Source organism: Nerophis ophidion, linkage group LG24, assembly GCF_033978795.1.
Source record: "Nerophis ophidion isolate RoL-2023_Sa linkage group LG24, RoL_Noph_v1.0, whole genome shotgun sequence".
Lineage (NCBI taxonomy): Eukaryota > Metazoa > Chordata > Actinopteri > Syngnathiformes > Syngnathidae > Nerophis > Nerophis ophidion.
Window position 1 is genome coordinate 31,581,374 of NC_084634.1, and position 22,506 is coordinate 31,603,879.

The window sequence follows — 22,506 nt, forward strand, 5'->3', positions numbered from 1 at the left end:
TACTTATATTGTAATTTGTTCCTTAAATAAGCAGCTTACTTACGGAACAAATTACAATATTGCATACACTGATGTAAAGCATATCACCTAGTAACTCCAAAATTATTATCAGCTCAGTTTTGACCAAAATTGAATTACTGGGTTTTGCCTTTGGACGGGAGTGTTTTTCTTGTTTTTTTTTTAGAGCATTTCCTACTTAAATTAAAGCAAGCCAGGCATAGTTTTTTACTGATCTATAGACCTTCGCAGTTAGTTCTAAAGCTCAACAAGAACCCTGTTGATTTTTAATATCTGGCTCAATATGCCCAAGACAGCAGGTTTAAAGGTCAAAAGTTATTATCTATTTTTAGCGATTTTCTGACATTTTCTTCTTAAATTAAAGCAAGCCAGCGATCATTTTTCACTAATCTATTTACTTTCACAGTTGTCTTAGAACAAAACAAGAATCTTGATGATTTTGAATGATGTTTGACATAAGGTCAGGTTATAGTTATCATGTAATGTTTGAATGCTGGGTTATATATATACTATATATTATGATCATTTTCAACAAAACAAATCAGTTGAACTATTGTGTTTTTGTTTTTGAAGGTCCATGGTCGCTGTAAGAAAAACAATATCTCAGGAAGTAAGCACTACTTGACGGTGGCCAGCGGCGTGATGATGTCAGTTTTTGTGTCGCCCGTCATAGCAGCTGTCACTGTAGGTAAGGAGGAATTGAGTGGGATGAGAATTAAACAACAAATTGTTGGTGCTTTTGTATCACAAGATAGCATTTTGATGACCACACGCATACATTCCCAAGTATTTTGCATTCAGGCAACGTCCTTGAACAGGCCTTATTTGTTGTGATTGGTCAGGGGTTAAGGACGGACTCCGAAAACTTGCACATATGGCAGACCTGGGCAATCCGGCCCGCCGGACGTTCTGCATCATGTTTTTAGACCTTTAACATCAAAACCGTAGCTGCTATTATGATGTGCAATGATGTTTTTAAATGGCTGTAAGTCTTGAACTATAGAAAGTATTTTAATGTTTGAAATCTGTGCTTTTGGGTGTTATAGAAGTTATTACGATAATCTACGTCACTGCAGCTCAGACCAGGAACAAAGCAGAGTGGGCAGGGTTTGTTTTTCAGAGCAGCCAGACCCAAATGCATGTGTCAGGAACAGATGCGGAAGCAGATTTTTACAACAAATTTCTGCATAAAATTGATAATATATCATATTGTTGGTGTTTATTACACATCGCATTCATATTTTACAGTTTTTTACATATCTGTTGTGTTCTGCTTGATTGTAAAAGATATACAAACACTGTTTCCATATGAGTTGGGAAATTGTGTTGGATGTAAATATAAATGGAATACAATGATTTGCAAATCATTTTCAACCCAAATTCAGTTGAATATGCTACAAAGACAACATATTTGATGTTGAAAAAAATGTTCTTTGCAAATAATCATTAACTTTAGAATTTGATGCCAGCAACATGTGACAAAGAAGTTGAGAAAAGTGGCAATAAATACTGATAAAGTTGAGGAATGCTTATCAAACACTTATTTGGAACATCCCAGAGGTGTGCAGGCTAATTGGGAACAACTGGGTGCCATGATTGGATATAAAAACAGCTTCGCGAAAAATGCTCAGTCTTACACAAGAAAGGATGGGGCGAGGTACACCCCTTTGTCCACAACTGCGTGAGCAAGTAGTCAAACAGTTTAAGAACAACGTTTCTCAAAATGCAATTGCAAGAAATCTTGGGATTTCAACATCTACGGTCCATAATATCATCAAAAAGTTCAGAGAATCTGGAGAACTCACGCCACGTAAGCGGCATGGCCAGAAATCAACATTGAATGACCGTGACCTTTGATCCCTCAGACGGCACTGTATCAAAAACCGACATCAATCTCTAAAAGATATCACCACATGGGCTCAGGAACACTTCAGAAAACCACTGTTACTAAATACAGTTTGTCGCTACATCTGTAAGTGCAAGTTACAGCTCTACTAAGCAAAGCGAAAGCCATTTATCAACCACATCCAAAAACGCCGCCGGCTTCTCTGGACCCGAGATCATCTAAGATGGACTGATGCAAAGTGGAAAAGTTTTCTGTGGTCTCACGAGTCCACATTTCAAATTGTTTTTGGAAATATTTGACATTGTGCAATCCGAACCAAAGGGGAAGCGAACCATCCACACTGTTATCGACGCAAAGTTCAAAAGCCAGCATCTTTGATGGTATGGGGGTGCATTAGTGCCCAAGGCATAGGTAACTTACACATCTGTGAAGGCACCATTAATGCCGGAAGGTACATACAGGTTTTGGAACAACATATGCTGCCATCTAAGCGCCGTCTTTTTCATGGACGCCCCTGCTTATTTCAGCAAGACAATGCCAAGCCACATTCTGCACCTGTAAAAACAGCTTGGCTTTGTAAAAAAAGAGTGCGGGTACTTTCCTGGCCCGCCTGCAGTCCAGATCTGTCTCCCATCGAAAATGTGTGGCGCATTATGAAGCGTAAAATACGACAGCGGAAACACCGGACTGTTGAACGAATGAAGCGCTACATAAAACAAGAATGGGAAAGAATTCCACTTTCAAAGCTTCAACAATTAGTCTCTTTAGTTTCCAAACGTTTATTGAGTGTTGTTAAAAGAAAAGGTGATGTAACACAGTGGTGAACATGCCCTTGCCCAACTACTTTGGCACGTGTTGCAGCCATGAAATTCTATGTTAATTATTTGCAAAAAAAAAAACAAGTTTATGAGTTTGAACATCAAGTATCTTGTCCTTGTAGTGCATTCAATTGAATATTGGGTCGAGAAGGATTTGCAAATCATTGTATTCTGTTTATATTTACATCCAACACAATTTCCCAACTCATATGGAAAACGGGGTTTGCACAACTATGGAGTAGCTGGTCTGATAAGTATAGGATGAGTGACGTTCAAATGTTGTTAATATTCAGTGTTTTATTGTTCATACTTAATATTGTAAATCCCACTTTCTTTATTTTCATGTACATTTTGGATGTCCCATTCAGTAACAAACGGTAAAATTCCATTCCGGTTTTTGAGGTGGTCTGTCATAACTTTGTAAGAACTCTTTCAGAGATTGTGACTTTTGGTATTAGTGTTCCTGAAAAAAAGGGACCCAAACACACAGCAGATTTTTACAGATAAATGTGTATATATCATTTATACACACACATTGGCCCCCCCAGAAAAAAAAAAAAATCTCTCAATGTGGCCCCCAAGTCCAAATATTTGCCAGGGCCTGACATACAGGATAAGGCCTATTTAAATATTATATTGTCTTGGAAAGGCTCCCTCTGGTGTTTATTCTATTGTATCGCAGTAAGAAACTATACTGTATGTCTGATTTTCTCTGTCAAATTGCTTGATTTTTTTTTTGTTTGTTTTGCAGGTGTAGGCGTGCCGCTCATGTTGACATACGTGTACGGTGTGGTGCCCATGTCGCTCTGCAGGAACGGCTGGTGTCGACCCAACAGCGAGTCCCCTGACACACACAAGATTCAACTGGAGGACTTGGCTAGCTGTAAGTTCACGACACACATTTAACTGATCCCTATTTGATTCTTTAAATATAAAACTGTAGCCCAAAAAATATATCTAACGAAGCCAGTTGCATTCAGATGACGTTAGATTAGATCCGTTTTGAACGACATACTGTATGATATTATTTCGGATGATTTTAGATTACTATACATTAAATCATATATAAATTACTGTATTTTCCAAAATATAAGACGCTACTTTTTCCTACGCTTTCAACTCTGTGGTTTATACAAAACGCCAAAATCAGTGAAGTTGGCGCGTCGTGTAAATGGTAAAATAAAACAGAATACAATGATTTGCAAATCTTTTTCAACCTATATTCAATAGGATGGACTGCAAAAGACAAGATATTTAACGTTCGAACTGGAAATTTTGTTATTTTTTGCAAATATTAGGTCATTTGGAAGTTGATGCTTACAACATCAATAAAGCTGGCATAAGTGGCAAAAAAGACTGAGAAAGTTGAGGAATGCTCATCAAACACTTATTTGGAACATTCCACAGGTGAACAGGCTAATTGGGAACAGGTGGGTGCCATGGATGGGTATAAAAGCAACTTCCATAAAATGCTGTCTTTCACAAACAAGGATGGGGCAAGGGTCACCACTTTGTGAACAAATGCATGAGCAAATTAAGAACAACATTTCTCAAGAAGCTATTGCAAGGAATTTAGGGGTTTCACCATGTACGTACGGTCTGTAACAAAGGGTTCAAAAAATCTGAAGAAATCACTGCGCGTAACATTGATTGCCCGTGACCTTTGAACCCTCAGGCGATAGTGCATCAAAAAGCGACATGAGTGTGTAAAGGATATCACCACGTGGCTTCAGGAACACTTCAGAAAACCACTGTCAGTAACCACAGTTTGTCGCTACATTTGTAAGTGCAAGTTAAAACTCTACTATGCGAAGCCAAAGCCATTTATCAACAACACCCACCGTATTCAATTGAATATAAATCGAAAGGGATTTGCAAATCATTGGATTCTGGATTTAGGGCAGCGCGGTAAAACGGGTTAATGCACGTGCCTCACAATACGAAGATCCTGAGTATTCCTGAGTTCAATCCCAGGCTCGGGATCTTTGTGTGTGGAGTTTGCATGTCATGGGTTCCCTCTGGGTACTTCGGCTTCCTACCACCTCCAAAGACATGCACTTGGGGATAGGTTGACTGGCAACACTAAATGGTCCCTAGTGTGTGAATGTGAGTGTGAATGTTGTCTGTCTATCTGTGTTGGCCCTGTGATGAGATGGCGACTTGTCCAGGGTCTACCCCGCCTTCCGCCCGAATGCAGCTGAAATAGGCTCCAGGACTCCCCCGCGAAGGATGTATTCTGGATTTATTTACAAATTACATAACGTGCCAACTTTACTGGTTTTGTGTTTTGTAAATCTATTTGTGATGGACCATTCAATTCGCACCTCAATACATTGGTTACGAGGCGATTAAAAAAATCTATTTATGTATAAAGCAGAAGGATTCGTTGCGATACAATTTAGTGTATGAACGGTTCAATAAGATTGGACCCGGTGTATGAATTGTTTGATTCTATGGTTAACATTCGATGATGGACACATTCTTTTTTTACACCACAAAAGAACAAATGCATTCCTTTCCTGTGCGTACGCTCCTCACGTTAGAGACATAGATTCACCTTCACTGTCCTTGAACTGGGGGGTTACAACAAGACTAGGGGGGAGGTACTCCCACAGAGAGACACAAAGACACAAGCATGAAAATGGCACTAAAAACATATATATAAAAAATGCTACGGGGAAAAAAAATGAAAGGTAGTGCAATAAATATAAAATATATATGTGCTGAAGGTGCAACGGATGTACATAAAGTGTGCAATAAAAGCTGCAAGATTTCAGGATGAGGTAGTTTGAGTTATTGTTTCATGAATGTGGAGGTTTGTCTGTGTCTTAATCACATCAAATTATGCTGACAATTTAATTGAAAACAAATTCAGTGTGAAATAACTGTGTCTTATTCAATATTTTCAACTAAACAGACCATCTCAAAAACGGAATAAACTCTCTTTGTTTACTACCCATAATGAGTTCTTTAGTCTTTAGGTTGTTGTTGAAGCGCCAAAGAGACAATTTACCATGGATGGATACATCATCCCCGTGGATGCGTGGGTTCCCTCCGTGTACTCTGGCTTCCTCCCACTTCCAAAGACATGCACCTGGGGATAGGTTGATTGGCAACACTAAATTGGCCCTAGTGTGTGAATGTGAGTGTGAATGCTGTCTGTCTATCTGTGTTGGCCCTGCGATGAGGTGGCAGTACAGTCGTGTGTACAGTAGAGGGCTCAAGACGCACCCTTGGGGTGATCTAGTCCTGCGTCTCACCGACTGTGTGTTTTTCATCCAGTTGGAGCTGCAGGAGTTTTTTGTAAAGAATATCCGGGATGATGGTGTTTCTATATTCCACCAAGGACATCACCACATAGCTCTTCTTGGTCTCCAGGTGGCTCAGCGCTGTGTAAAGCATTCAACCCTGGGGTCCTCCGTTGACCGGTTTGCCCTTCACGCAAACTGGTGGGGGTCGAAGCACAGGGAGGCAGTCTGTGAACACTTCATGATTACAGACGTCAGGGCTATTGGTCTGTAATCATTCAGGCTGTCTATGGCAGCTTTTTGGGGGGATGGGGATGATGGTCTCCAGACATGTGTCAGGAAAAGATTGAACAGTTTTATGAGTATCCCGGCCAGATGTGCACATGCTTTGATTCCCTTCCCCGGGATACTACTAGGGTTGTCCCGATACCAATATTTTGGTATCGTAATAAAGGACACCACAAAAAATGGCATTATTGGCTTTATTTTAAGAAAAATTCTTAGGATTAAACATGGTTCTTATTGCAATCAAAGAACAATTTCGTCCTTAAATAAAATAGTGAACATACGAGACAACTTGTCTTTTAGTAGTGAGTAAGCAAACAAAGACTCCTAATTAGTCTGCTGACATATGCAGTAACATATTGTGTCGTTTATCATTCTATTATTTTGTCAACATTATGAAGGACAAGCTGTAAAAATTGATTATTAATCTACTTTTTCATTTACTATTAATACCTGCTTACTTTCCATTTCAACATGTTCTATCCACACTTCTGTTAATATGTAATAATCACTTAATCTTCTGTCGTTTGATACTTTACATTAAATTTGGATGATAGCACAAATTTAGGCATATTCAAAGTGTTTTCGTGTCCAGGGACATAGTTCCTGAGTTATAAACATAATATGAATTTTTAAAAAGGAAGAAATATTTTGTGACGATTAAAAATATAGATGTAATCATAGTATTATCGACTAAATACACTCTTGTAGTTGGTATCATTACAATGTATGTCAGGTGTAGATCCACCCATGACATTTTTTTTAAATTCAGGCGCACTAACTTTTGTTAGCGGTGACGCCGGTGAGCTATTGTATCCTCCGACAGTGTGTAGTCAAGCATGTTTAACTTGTCTTCGTCCTGCAGGGATGATACTTGTAAGAAACTCACTTTATTTGTCGCCGTGGAGGCGAGGATTAGTGATTTACAAAAAGGTAGAACACTGCCGACTGTCGATAGATGTTAGCTGCTAGCTAGCTAGCCATGTTTGAAAGCACCTTTTCCTGAGGGCGTTTCAGTGTTATAACTTCACCTTTATCATCAAGCTATATAACAATCCGGATGGTCCTTTTCCTCTTTGTTCTGGATGACAAAAACAATTTGAAATGTGGACTCGTCAGACCACAGAACACTTTTCCACTTTGCATCAGTCCATCTTAGATGAGCTCGGTGGCGTTTCTGGGTCTTGTTGATAAATGGCTTTGGATTTGCACAGTAGAGTTTTAACTTTCACTTAGACATATACCTGTTGCGATCCGCTGCACCGATCATTTGTTGTTTTGACTTTTGAGTTTGTTTGAGCACTTCCTTGTTTGTATTTGTCACCATGGTTACTTCATTTGCTCCACCTGCACTTACTTTCTGACACACACCTGGTTTTGATTATTGTGTTAGTATTTAGCCCACCCGAGCTACCTGAGTTTCAGTCTGGACGTTTTGTTTGCTCCATGCAACAGTTGCGTGTGTTAATTCTCTTTTGTATCTACCCTGCTAAGTCATAGCTTAGCTTCCGCGCGCTCGGCACGCGCTTTTTGTGGCCTTTGATCTCGACTCTTGCTAAACTTTAGCATTTAGCTTCCCGTGTTAAGGCACGTCTTTATTTTATCTTTTTGTCAAGTGTTACTTTGTATTCTGTATATTAAAACAAGCTCCTACCTTCAATCGTGCTTGCTCCAGTCCTGTAGCATCTCAAGGTGACTCAATACGCGCATCCAAAATGCGTCCAGCACGCAACACTACCGACAAACTGTAGTTACTGAGAGTGGTTTTCTGAGTGTTCCTGAGCCCATGTGGTGATATCCTTTACACAATGATGTCGCTTGTTGACGCAGTACCGCCTGAGGGATTGAAGGTCGCTGGCATCGCCGCTTACGTGCAGTGATTTCTTTGGACCTTTTGATGATATTACGGACCGTAGATGGTGAAATTCCTAAAGTCCTTGCAATAGGTCGTTGAGAAATGTTGTTCTTAAACTGTTGGACAATTTCCTCACGCATTTGTTCACAAAGTGGTGACCCTCGCCCCGTCCTTGTTTGTGAATGACTGAGCATTTCATGTAAGCTGCTTTTATACCCAATCATGGCACTCGCCTGTTCCCAATTAGCATGTTCACCTGTGGGATGTTCCAAATAAGTGTTTGATGAGCATTCCGCAAATGTATCACTCTTTTTTGCCACTTGTGCCAGCTTTTTTGACACATGTTGCAGGCCTCAAATTCCAAATGAGTTAATATTTGCAAAAAATAACAAAGTTAACCAGGTATAGCTCGTTTGGTAGAGTGGCCGTGCCAGCAACTTGAGGGTTGCAGGTTCGATCCCCGCTTCCGCCATCCTAGTCACTGCCGTTGTGTCCTTGGGCAAGACACTTTACCCACCTGCTCCCAGTGCCACCCACACTGGTTTAATTGTAAAAAAAATTTAGATATTGGGTTTCACTATGTAAAGCGCTTTGAGTCATTAGAGAAAAAGCGCTATATAAATATAATTCACTTCACTTCAGTTCAAACGCTAAGTATTTTGTCTTTGCAGTCTATTCAATTGAATATAGATATTCCATAAAAAATTATGGCATCACCGGACTTAGAGGATGTTCATTCAGTTGTTTGAAAAGCAGTTAACGGACATAAGACAAAACTCTAGTAATCTCAAATTGAACATTTTTGGCTTCAGGAAACATTAAAATAAATTGAGACAGTAAATTGTGGTAGTCAGTAACAGATTTATTTTTAGATTGTTGCGTATTTGATGGTCATATCACTCTCCCAGGACACAGTGACTGTGTGATGAGCCAAGAAGACGCCAACGAAGAATCTTTGAACGAAAAGCTTTATTTGTTTCAGTGAGCCTCAGATCGGAACTGCAGTTTCCAGGAGAAAGAGTGGGCCTGATTACTTCTCTCCTGTCTTTTTGGACAACTGTCCTTTAATACCTTTTAAACAAAGACCCTTACTCTGTGTAGGACAAGCCTTAGAGAAGGGCAGTCTGGCCAGTCAATCTTTCCCTGACATTATACCTCTGATCAGTTAGAGTCGGGTGACCTTCTGACCCCTATCCTTTACGCCTCCCTGTGAGGGCTTCCTACGAGATGTTTCTATAATTCCAAATGAGCTAATATTTGCAAAAAATAACAAAATGTACCAGTTCAAACGCTAAGTATTTTGTCTTTGCAGTCTATTCAATTGAATATAGTTTGATTAGAATTTGCTAATCATTGTATTCTCTTTTTATTTACCATTTACACATTGTGCCATGCCAACTTCACTGGTTTTGAGTTTTGTATATCGCAATACAGGCTTCACGGTGGAGGAGGGGTTAATGCGTCTGCCTCCCAATACGAAGGTCCTGCAGTCTTGGGTTCAATCCCAGGCTCGGGATCTTTCTGTGTGGAGTTTGCATGTTCTCCCCGTGAATGCGTGGGTTCCCTCCGGGTACTCCGGCTTCCTCCCACTTCCAAAGACATGCACCTGGGGATAGGTTGATTGGCAACACTATCTGTGTTGGCTCTGCGATGAGGTGGCGGCTTGTCCAGGGTGTAGACCGCCTTCCGCCCGATTGTAGCTGAGATAGGCGCCAGCGCCCCCGCGAGCCCAAAAGGGAATAAGCGGTAGGAAATGGATGGATATCGCGATACATATTTTAGGCCCTTATCCCACATTCCTAGCAGGATAGTAGTGATTTTACAGTTTTTGATCAAGTATGTTCTGACATAGTTCTCCACTTCCCTTCCAGACCTTCTGTTCTCTCACGTGGTCAGCGACCACTGGACGGCCCAGAGCAACCCCGTGCTCGGCGACGCCTCCGGCCTCCAGGAGGTCAGCGTGCAGGAAAGTAGCTCCCTTCCGAGCACCAGCGCCGCCACCGCCCCGCTCGGCAGCTTTTTCCCAAAGGAGGAGGAGTCGATTGAGCGTCCCGCATACGCCCAGGAGGACAGCCAATCAAAGCGCACACAAGTGCTTCCTTCCAGGTAAATAATTTTGCCGTTTATGGCTCCCGAATGGGCTGGCGCTCACACTTCCAGACGGATGGCGGCTTGTTCATGTTTGATTCTGTTATGTCGGCGCAGGGACGGGACCAACATCGAAGTCCGCGTGGAAATCGAGACCCACCGCAGAGGCGCTCGCCAGTCCAGCCTTAGTAGCGTCCTGTCCAGCCGTAGCTTGTCCGCCGAGTCGCTGCAGGGACAGTCGGGGGCGGACGGAGGAGACAAGCCAGGAAGGGAAGAAGGGAGCGTGTTCCTTGAAACAGACCACGTATGATATGATGCACAGGGTCTACGTAGGGGAATATAACACCCAATAAAAAGGGGGGCGGTGAACAGACGGATGGACCTGCAGGCCTCGGCCCGCCTTCTGCTCCCCAGACCCTCCCACCAGATGCCTTTAACCAATGAGGAAGAGGAGATACATAGTGTGTGTGTGCTAGGAAGTTAGCATGCCACTGCAATCAGGAGAGCATTATAACCTCACAGCATGCTAGCTGGCGACTTCATTCATTCACCGGACGTCTTCTTTGTTGTCTCATCTCACCTGTAGCGACCCCCCACCCCTCAATAAATAAAGAGACCCTCGCAAAAGCATGATCCCTTGGAATGGACGGCAGGGTCAGCATTCGAAGGCGAATCATGCCGGAAAGTTGCGTCGTGACTTCATGGTATGGACAAAAGTATTGGGTCACGAGATAGAAAAAAGGTTCATTATTTTTATTTTTATTTATATATATTTTTTTATATATACTTTTTCAAATGTTCTTGTAATTAGACCATCATTTCAGTATACAGTGGGGCAAAAAAGTATTTAGGCAGCTACCGATTATGCAAGTTCTCCCACTTAAAATGATGACAGAGTTCTGTCGTTTTCATCATAGGTACACTTCAACTGTGAGAGACAGAATGTGAAAAAAAAAATCCATGAAATCACATTGTAGGAATTTTAAAGAATTTATTTGTAAATTATGGTGGAAAATAAGTATTTGGTCACTTCAAACAAGGAAGATCTCTGGCTCTCACAGCCCTGTAATTTCTTCTTTAAGAAGCTCTTCTGTCCTCCACTCGTTACCTGTATTAAAGCACTTGTTTGAACTCGTTATCTCTATAAAAGACACCTGTCCACAGCCTCAAACAGTCAGACTCCAAACTCCACTATGGCCAAGACCAGAGAGCTGTCAAAGAACATCAGGAAAAGAATTGTAGACCTGCACCAGACTGGGAAGAGTGAATCTACAATAGGCAAGCAGTTTGGTGTGAAAAAATCAACTGTGGGAGCAATTATCAGAAAATGGAAGACATACAAGACCACTGATAATCTCCTTTGATCTGGGGCTCCACGCAAGATCTCATCCCGTGGGGTCAAAATGATCATGAGAACGGTGAGCAAAAATCCCAGAACCACACAGGGGACCTGGTGAATGACCTGCAGAGAGCTGGGACCAAAGTAACAAAGGGTATTATCAGTAACACACTACGCCGACAGCGAATCAAATCCTGCAGTGCCAGACGTGTCCCCCTGCTTAAACCACTGCATGTCCAGGCCCATCTGAAGTTTGCCAGAGAGCACATGGATGATACAGCAGAGGATTGGGAGAATGTCATGTGGTCAGATGATACCAAAATTGAACTTTTTGGTATAAACTCAACTCGTCGTGTTTGGAGGAAGAAGAATACTGAGTTGCATCCCAAGAACACCACACCTACTGTGAAGCATGGGGGTGTAAACATCATGCTTTGGGGCTGTTTTTCTGCTTAGGGGACAGGACGACTGATCCGTGTTAAGAAAAGAATGTATCGTGAGATTTTGAGCCAAAACCTCCTTTCATTAGTGAGAGCTTTGAATGGTTGACCAAATACTTATTTTCCACCATAATTTACAAATAAATTCTTTAAAATTCCTACAATGTGAAGTCCTGGATTTTTTTTTCACATTCTGTCTCACAGTTGAAGTGTACCTATCATGAAAATTACAGACTTATGTCATCATTTTAAGTGGGAGAACTTGCATAATCGGTGGCTGACTAAATACTTTTTTGCCCCACTGTATTAGATGGAATCTTCTTCAGAAGGGTTACCTGACCACTGTGACGTGATCTATCAGCTGTTCTTACAGGCGTGGTGAACCCGGCGGACCTGTCAAGTCTACCTGGTTTCCTCTTTGCATCAGTCCATCTGAGATGAGCTCGAGCCCAGCGAAGCCGGCGGCGTTTCTGGGTGTTGCTGATGAATGGCTTTCGCTTTGCATAGTAGAGTTTTAACTTGAACTTACAGATGCAGCGACAAACTGTAGTTACTGACAGTGGTTTTCTGAAGTGTTCCTAAGCCCATGTGGTGGTGACCCTTCTAAAGAAGTCTGCAGATGGCAGTGGAAACATGTCAGGTAAAAATTCCATCTATCTCCATCTATCTATTTTCTACCGCGTGTCCCTTTTGGAGTCGTGGGAAGTGCTGGTGCCTATCTCAGCTGCATTCGGGCGGGAGGCGGGGTACACCCTGGACAAGTCGCCATCTCATCGCAGAAAATTCCATCTAATATACCGAAAATATGGTGCGATTACAAGAACATTTGAAAAAGCTTTCAATGACCCAAAATGTCTTACATCAGTGGTTCGCAATTTTTTTTACCACTGAGTACCACCTCAGAAAACACTCCAAGTGTCACCGTATTGACCAACGTTGAAGTACAGTAGTGCAGTAGGCCTAAATATTAATTAAAAACAAGGCAGAGGTTTTATTTAACAAGTGTATTTAATATTGTTGGTCACTACCATCATACACAGTTTGAACGGTAACACTGTGTTTGAATATTTTAGTGATTAGTGTTACCACAGTTTAGACGAAGGGTTCAAATTCAAGATCCGTTAACTCAGGGGTGTCAAACTTGTTTTAATTTAGGGCCATATCACAGTTATGTTTGCCCTCAGAGGGCTACTTCTAACACTTTTATTATCACACAATTGCTTTTGTATTTGATAATTAGTTTTTTTTATGTACAGCAATGTGAATTTTTTTTGTAAATTTAACAGTAAAAAACTTGCAATTTTTATTTTTCAGCATGTAGTTACTACCACTGTTTACCACTGGGCGGTATAGCTCGGTTGGTAGAGTGGCAGTGCCAGCAACTTGAGGGTTGCAGGTTCGATTCCCGCATCCGCCATCCTAGTCACTACCGTTGTGTCTTTGGGCAAGACACTTTACCCACGTGCTCCCAGTGCCACCCACACTGGTTTACATGTAACTTAGATATTGGGTTTCACTATGTAAAGCGCTTTGAGTCACTAGAGAAAAGCGCTATATAATTCACTTCACACTTCACTGTTTTATCACGGTACAAAACTGGCAGCGCCGTTGATAGAATTTTACTGCAAAATTTACAGTGTTTTTTTTACTGTAGATATAAAACTGCATTTTTACAGTAAAATTCTGGCAAATTATCTGCCGGATTTTACTGTAAAAAACGACAACTGTACATTTTGCCGTGTACTATTGTGAATAGCAAAACAGTACCACCATTTTTTACATTAAAAAACTGGCCCCTTAGTTGATAGAATTTTACTATAAAATGTACAGTGATTTTTACTGTAAACATAAAACTGCATTTTTACAGTAAATTTCTGGCAACTTAGCTGCCGGATTTTACCGTAAAAAACGACAACTGTTGATTTTACTGTGTACTATTGTGAATTTCAAAACAATACCACAGTTTTTTACTGTAAAAAACGGACAGGTCAGTCGCAAAAAAATTACCGTAAAGTTTAGTGTTTTTTTCAGCATTTTACTGTAAATGGAAAAAAATATTACCACTGTTTTTCACAGTACAAAATTGGCAGCTCTGTTGATAGAATTTTACAGTGTTATTTTACTGTAAATACAAAAACTGCGTTTTAACAGTAAAATTCTGGCAACTCGCTGCCGGATTTTACCGTAACAAAAACAACAACTGTAGATTTTACCGTGTACTATCGTGAATAGCAAAACAGTACCACCGTTTCTTTACAGTAAAAAATTGACAGGTCAGTTGCAAAAATTTCACGGTAAAATTTACAGTGTTTTTTTCAGCATGTTACTGTAAATGGAAAAAACAGTACCACTGTTTTTCATGGTACAAAACTGGCAGCTTAATTGATAGAATTTTTGAGTGTTTTTTTTTACTATAAATATAAAACAACATTTTTACTGAAAAATTATGGCAACTTAGCTGCCGGACTTTACCGTAAAAACAACAACTCTAGATTTTACCGTGCACTATTGCGAATAGCAAAACAGTACCACCGTTTTTACAGTAAAAAACTGACAGGTCAGTTGCAAAAATGTTACCCTAAATTTCACGGTGGCATTTTTAGCATCTTACTTTAAATGGGAAAAACAGTACCACTTTTTTCACGGTACAAAACCAGTATCTCAGTTGATTGAATTTTAAAGTTTTTTGTTTTTTTTACTTTAACTATAAAACTGCATTTTTACAGTAAAATCCTGGAAGTTTAGCTGCCGGATTTTACTGTAAAACTGACAATTGTAGATTTTACCATGTACTGCTGTGAATAGCAAAACAGTACCACCATTTTTTCAGTAAAATTCTGGCAGCTCAGTTTTATGGTCAAAAAACAGTCGTATTGTTTTTTTTCCCTCCATGTACAGTAAAATTCTGTAAAACTACAGTAAATGTCATAAAGTTGCTGTGAAATCTATTTATAAAATTTGACAATTTGATGAATAAATTGCTTTGAAATCATAAGTCAAGCAGATAAAAAGTGTCAATTTTAACAAAAACATTGTTTGAATATATGACCATATATTTGTTACATTATAATATTTATGTATGAAAAATATGTGATTGCATTGAGTGCATGTATTTTTTCTGTCAAAATGGAAACAACTAATACATTTAGTAAGAAAATGCAAAGTACTTTAATGACTTACATTGTTTCCAGTCTTACAAGTGGCCAAATTAAACCACGTGGCGGGCCAGATCTGCTCCCCGGGCCTTGAGTATGACACCTGTGCCCTAACTAATTAGAACTGCATGGTTGGAGCTGACCTACCAGAGATTGCTTACACACTTTTATTAATACGACATGATTGATGTCAAACTTTGAGTTTTTTCTTCATCAAGGAAATTCGCTCAAGTTAAATTCAATGAAACCAGTCGTGTAATTGTGTGTTGGCCCTGCGATGAGGTGGCGACTTGTCCAGGGTGTACGACGCCTTCTGCCCGATTGTAGCTGAGATAGGCAACAGCGCCCCCCTCGACCCTAAAGGGAATAAGCGGTAGGAAATGGATGGATGGACAGTCGTGTAATTGCCACAAAACACACCTTCATATTTATACATGAATCATCTTCAAAACAGATGGCTATACAACCCCTGGCAAAAAAAATTATGGAATCACCGGACTTAGAGGATGTTCATTCAGTTGTTTGAAAAGCAGTTAACAGACATAAAACAAAACTAGTAGTAATCTCAAGTTGCAACTTTCTGGCTTTGGGAAACATTAAAATAAATTCAGACAGTAAATTGTGGTAGTCAGTAACAGATAATTTTTTAGATTGTATTTGATGGTCGTGTCACTCTCCTAGGACAGAGTGTGTGATGAGCCAAGAAGACGCCAATGAGGATTTGTCGAACAAAAAGCTTTATTTGTTTCAGCGAGCCTCAGACCGGAACTGCAGTTTCCAGGAGAAAGAGTGGGCCTGATTACACCTCTCCTGTCTTTTTGAACAACTGTCCTTTAATACCTTTTAAACAAAGACCATTACTCTTTGTAGTTTTTGCCTTTTGCGACGGGCAGTCTGGCCAGTCAATCTTTCCTTGACATTATTCCTCTGATCAGGGTCGGGTGACCTTCTGAGCCCTATCCTTTACGCCTACCTACGAGGGATTTCTACCACATGTTGCTAATGTTTTTATTATCACTCCTTATATCCAAACCTGGATTCCAGTTGTCATAGGGGAAAGAACCACCACTCTAGAGAGCTTTTGATGGACATGTGCACCTTTGAAGTTATCGAAGGGCGGAACTCCGTAACATCAGCAGGACGAAACTGACGACCTTATGGTGAGCTGAATGGCACAGGAGGCGCAGGAGAGAGCCAGGAAGCAAACTACATTCATAGCTAATCCATTTGGATTTATCAAACAGCTGTTGGGGCAGAAGCGCAGTGGGCATCTAGTTTGCTCCAAAGAAGAAGTTAACAACTTCTTGAAAAACATGAGCGACCCTAATAAAGAGAAAGAGCTATGGCCCCTCAGTGCCTTATTGGACATACCATCTCCCGCTGTCAATTTCATCACCAGCAAACCCACCTGGAAAGAAATCCAGGAGGTTGTTACTGCAGCCAGAGCCCGTTCAGCTCCAGGACCCAGTGGAGTACCCTACAAGGTGCACAAGCGATGCCCGGAACTCCTTAGAATCCTTTGGAGGATCCTGCGAGTGATTTGGCGCAGAGGAACTTTTGCAGCCCAGTGGAGGCAGGCTGAGGGTGTTTGGATACCTAAATAAGAGAATTCCAGTTCAGGACCATCTCGCTCCTTAGCGTTGAGGGAAAGATCTTCTTCAGCATCCTTTCCAGAAGGTTGACTGACTTCCTCCTCAAGAATGCCTACATTGACACCTCGGTCCAGAAAGGTGGAATCCCAGGTGTGTCAGGATGCCTGGAACACACCGGTGTAGTTTCCCGACTGATCAGGGAGGGACAGGAGGGTAAGGGAGATCTTGCTGTGCTTTGGCTTGACCTCGCCAAAGCATACGGTTCCATGCCCCACAAGCTCGTGGAGACTACCCTGGACCGACACCATGTACCCAAAAAGATCAAGGACCTCATCCTGAATTACTACGTGAACTTCAGGCTCAGGGTCACTTCCAGGAGCATAACATCAGATAGGCACAGGCTTGAAAAGGGCATTATAACTGGGTGTACAATCTCAGTTTGCCTTTTTGCCCTAGCCATGAACATGGTAGTCAAGGCAGCTGAAATGGAATGCAGAGGCCCTCTGTCGAAGTCTGGAACTCCACGGCCCCCCATCAGAGCCTTTAGGACGATCTCACTGTCACAACCACATCAGTGCCTGGCGCAAGATGGATACTCCAAGGCCTAAAAAAGCTCATCTCCTGGGCAAGAATAAGCTTTAAACCAACTAAATCCAGGTCGATGGTTCTGAAGAAGGGAAAACTGGCAGACAAGTTCCGCTTCGTCATAAATGGCACAGCAATCCCATCTATCACAGAGAAACCGGTCAAGAGCCTGGGCAAGGTCTTTGACTGTAGTCTCAGGGATACTGCAGTAATCCAAACGACCATCAAGGAGCTGGAGACGTGGTTATCTGCTGTAGACAAGCCTGGCTTACCTGGACGGTTTAAGGCGTGGATTTACCAGCATGGCGTCTTACCCCGGATACTCTGGCCTCTTGTTGTATGAAGTTCCTCTGTCAACAGTGGAGACTCTTACTAACAAAAACAAAACCTCTGTTACAAGACTCCATTCTGTAAAGCTGATCTGACAACAGCAATCAGAGAAAGTAGGAGCAAGATTGAAGAAGAGTACTGTTTGTCACTCGTTAAGTCCATGCCTCATGAACTGCAGGCTGTTGTAGAAGCCAGAGGTAGTGCAACAAAGTACTGGACAAGTGGGGTGTTGTAGTGGTTGTTTTGTACTTCACGATTCCATATTTTTCTTCAGAACTGATTGATTCCATATTTTAATTTAATTCCATTTGGCCTAAAATTAAACTTACTACCACCATTTATTGTTCTGATTTATTTCAGTGTTTCTTAAAGCCAGAAACGACTACAGTTTTGTGTCATGTCTGTTATCTGCTTTTCCTCTGCAACATCAAACAACTGAATGAACATCCTCCAAGTCTGGGGATTCCATCGTTTTTGTCCGAGGGTTGTGGACGACCACAATATTTCCCTCCAGACATCTTTAGATATTTTTAAAGTCATCCTATTAAAATAACGCATGCTAATTTGTATAATTAGCATCATTTTTTTTTCTAATTAAAAATGTTTAGATTCTTTGATTTAATTTGTGTATATTTCCAAACCGAAAACGATCAACACTTTAAACCAAAACTTTTTGGCTCGGGCCACTTTGGCTTGTGAAATTTGACAGACAAGATGCATTGCTAAGCATCATATCTGTTGTGTATATATATATATATATATATATATATTTTTTTCTTTTTAAAAGACCACAATGATGTATCCCACTGAATGTCTTATGGATTTTATCAAAAATAACACAATCTAATAGACACAAATAACATTTTAAAGGCCTACTGAAACCCACTACTACCGACCAAGCAGTCTGATAGTTTATATATCAATGATGAAATATCAACATTGCAACACATGCCAATACGGCCTTTTTAGTTTACTAAATTGGAATTTAAAATTTCCCGGTAGTTTCTTGTTGAAAACGTCACGGAATGATGACGTGTACGCGTGAAGTCACGGACTGTTAGAATGTATTAGCGCTGCGCACACACACACAGCTAATAGTCCTCTGCTTTAACCGCATAATCACACAGTATTTTGGACATCTGTGTTGCTGAATCTTTTGCAATTTGTTCAATTAATAATGGAGAAGTCAAAGTAGAAAGATGGAGTTGGGAAGCTTTAGCCACATAAACACACGGTGATTCCTTGTTTAAAATTCCTGGAGGTGAAGCTTTACTATGGATCAGATCGGTCAAGCAAACATGGATCCTGACCAAATGTCAACAAGCAGTTGAGAAAATTGTGGTAAAAAGTCGCCACTTACCGGAGGTCAGCTGAGCTTGTGCCGTCCATACAGCTGCCGTCGACTTCCCTAATACACCCGTGGACACACCCTTCCGACTATCAGGTACTATTAAACTCACTAAAACACTAGCAACACAATAGAAAGATAAGGGATTTCCCAGAATTATCCTAGTAAATGTGTCTAAAAACATCTGAATCAGTCCCAATATAATCGCGTTTTTTTAAACTAGATTTTTTTTTTCTTTTCTATTCCATTGCTATCAATATACTCAAACACAAATCTTTCATCCTCGCTCAAATTAATGGGGAAATTGTCGTTTTCTCGGTCTGAATAGCTCTTTTTGTTGGAGGCTCCCATTTAAAACAATGTGAGGATGTGAGGAGCCCTCAACGGGTGACGTCATCGCCTGCGACTTCCGGTAAAGGCAAGGCTTTTTTGTTAGCGACCAAAAGTTGCGAACTTTATCGTCGATGTTCTCTACTAAATCCTTTCAGCAAAAATATGGCAACATCGCCAAATGATCAAGTATGACACATAGAACGGACCTGCTATCCCCGTTTGAATAAGAAAATCTCATTTCAGTAGGACTTTAACTTAAAATCATGCTTCATCCCTTTACTTGTGAATCCTAAAAAAAACTGAATCAATGGTTGTAGACAACCACAACATATCACACTGTGCATCTTGTGCATTCCGAGAAGTGTCCCGAGACTTTTGTCTACAAAGCCCTAAAGTGTCTGCATTTTATTCCCCAGACAGTGCATACGATGATGACGCAATGCGGCTGGTAGACATTGCATTAGTCTCACTTGTATACAACATATAGCATCACTGCAGCGATCTTCCTCATCTTTTAACCACACAATGAAGATAAATGTTCTCTACACACACACACACACACACACACACACACACACGGTCTATACCACAACTTGTATAAGGACCCTCTGCAATAATCACAGACCGTACAATTACAGCAGCAAATGTAACATTCAGCACTGTTAAAGGGGAACATTATCACCAGACCTATGTAAGCGTCAATATATACCTTGATGGTGCAGAAAAAAGACCATATGTTTTTTTAACCGATTTCCGAACTCTAAAAGGGTGAATTTGGCGATTGAAACACCTTTCAATTGTTAGCTGTCGGAGCAACGACCTTTCACCCGTGACGTCACAACAGGAAGCAACCCGCCATTTTCTCAAACACATTACACACACCAAGTCAAATCAGCTCTGTTATTTTCCGTTTTTTCGACTGTTTTCCGTACCTTGGAGACATCATGCCTCGTCGGTGTGTTGTCGGAGGGTGTAACAACACGATCAGGGACGGATTCAAGTTGACTTACGTGGAGTGTGCTAATCAGACATCAATGGTCACGGCATGCTAATCGATTGTAACATGCAATTTAGGCTAGCTGTATGTACATATTGCATCATTATGCCTCATTTGTAGCTATATTTGCATCCAGCCTTTCCCTCCACCCACATTTAATGCCAAACAAACACACCAATCGACGGATTGAAGTTGCGAAATTCCCTCGTTTGTTCTGTTCTGTCGCAGCATCGCTACTGTTGTGTTTGGACCAGTTCTTCCTTCTGTCAATGCCCCCAGGTTTGTTTATGACACATAAGCTGGTTTTAAATCAATCAGAGGCAGAAGTTGCTCATTTTGATATTTTTAATCCAAAGCGCTTTGGGAGATCAATCTAGATACAACAGTTCAATGGCCCGGTCAAAATTTATCCAAACCTAAAATGGCAGTTTCTCCCTCCTTCTTCACTCTCCCCCCTCCCTCGGTCAGTTAAGATAACAGATTGTTATGGCTTCATTCCTACATTCCAAATTCAAGGTCTATGGCAGGGGTCGAGAACCTTTTTGGCCTAGAGAGCCATGAAAGCCAAATATTTTAAAATGTATTTCCGTGAGAGCCATATAATATTTTCTAACACTGAATACAACTAAATGCGTGCATTTTTAAGTAAGACCAACATTTTTATAGTATAATAAGTCTCCTATTCTTTTTAATAACATTTTTAGTATGAAGCTAACCAATAATAAATAAAATACTTCTTACCATTAATACGACTTCTTGAACAGGTGCGGTAGAAAACGGATGGATAGATTGAAATGCATGAGAATGTTTTGTATTTTCAACGTTATTTTTAAGACTGTGATTTCCAATGTCAACTAAGATTTATCTGAGAGCCAGATGCAGTCATCTACAGAGCCACATCTGGCTCGAGAGCCATAGGTTCCCTACCCCTGGTCTATAGGAAAGGCTCACACTTTAGCTGTTCTAAAATCTGACTAGGAAAATAAAAAGACATTCAAATCCATCACTACCGACGATAGCGATGCTACGACAGATGGCACAGAGATGTGTGGATATCCTGCGACACTCAAAGCAGATGCATTTCCAACGATAAAGTCAACAAAATCACAAAGGTGAGTTTTGTTGATGTTATTGACTTATGTGCTAATCAGACATATTTCACGGCATGACTGCAAGCTAATCGATGATAACATGCTATTTAGGCTAGTTGTATGTACATATTGCATCATTATGCCTCATTTGTAGCTATATTTACATCCAGCCTTTCCCTCCACCCACATTTAATGCCAAACAAATACATACCAATCGACGGATTTAAGTTGCACCAGTGGTCAAAAGATGCAATCGTTGGTTAGAAGGCGATCGCCGAATTCGTCGTGATATGGCTCAATAACTTCAGTTTCTTCTTCAATTTCTTCAACCATCCGTTTCAATACATGCGTATTCTGTTGAATCGCTTAAGCCGCTAAAATCCGAGCCTGAATCCAAGCTAATGTCGCTATACCTTTCTGTTCTCTCCGCTATGTTTGTCTGTATTGGCTTCACGCAGTGACGTCACAGGATAATGGACGGGTGGCTATAACGATGGTTAAAATCAAGCACTTTGAAGCCGTTTTTCGGGATATTGCGTGATGGGTAAAATTTTGGAAAAAACTTCGAAAAATAAAATAAGCCACGGGGAACTGATTTTTATTGGTTTTAACCATTCTGAAATTGTGATAACGTTCCCCTTTAAGAGAATCAACTACCGACTGTTCAGGCACTGTTTTGCTTTATGAGTGTTGAATGAGATATTACAACCTCTGATGGGTTTAATAAATATTGCACTATGCTTAAGATCTTTTTTTTATCTTTACAAAATCAATAATGTAAATATTAATCATCTGTCTATTCAATTATTTAGCTGCATGAGGGAGAAAAAACACATCAGTAGTGTATGTGCTCAGGCTGTTGGGTGCACAATAATTGTATAAAAACAGATAAATATCCCCAAAAAATAATATTAGTAATAATATGTTTTAAATGTATAAAATAGTGTTGATATTCATATACACATGCAGTTATGGATGCCTCTGAATGCTGTGCATTTTTTAAACGTGATGTCATAAATATTGAGGATACATATTGAACAGACACCAAAGGCATTTGGCCACACATCCAAATGATGAGAATCAGGTGTCCTAATTACTTGGCCCAGCCACAGGTGCAACTTAGTATTCTTCTTCCTCC

At 40.6% G+C, this 22,506-nt stretch overlaps 1 protein-coding gene across 7 annotated transcripts in view; it reads left to right on the top strand.

Moving 5' to 3' along the window:
* si:ch211-278j3.3 (E3 ubiquitin-protein ligase RNF19B) overlaps positions 1–10,785 on the top strand; it is a 42,945-nt gene extending 32,160 nt beyond the window's left edge. For all 7 annotated transcript variants that reach the window (XM_061886856.1, XM_061886850.1, XM_061886855.1 and 4 more), the window contains 4 exons: positions 592–706; positions 3,434–3,565; positions 9,942–10,176; positions 10,276–10,785. In XM_061886856.1, the coding sequence (XP_061742840.1) occupies positions 592–706; positions 3,434–3,565; positions 9,942–10,176; positions 10,276–10,468 (675 nt within the window). In that variant the 3' untranslated portion in view covers positions 10,469–10,785. The remainder of the gene's footprint in view (positions 1–591; positions 707–3,433; positions 3,566–9,941; positions 10,177–10,275) is intronic.
* Positions 10,786–22,506: the final 11,721 nt, after the last annotated feature.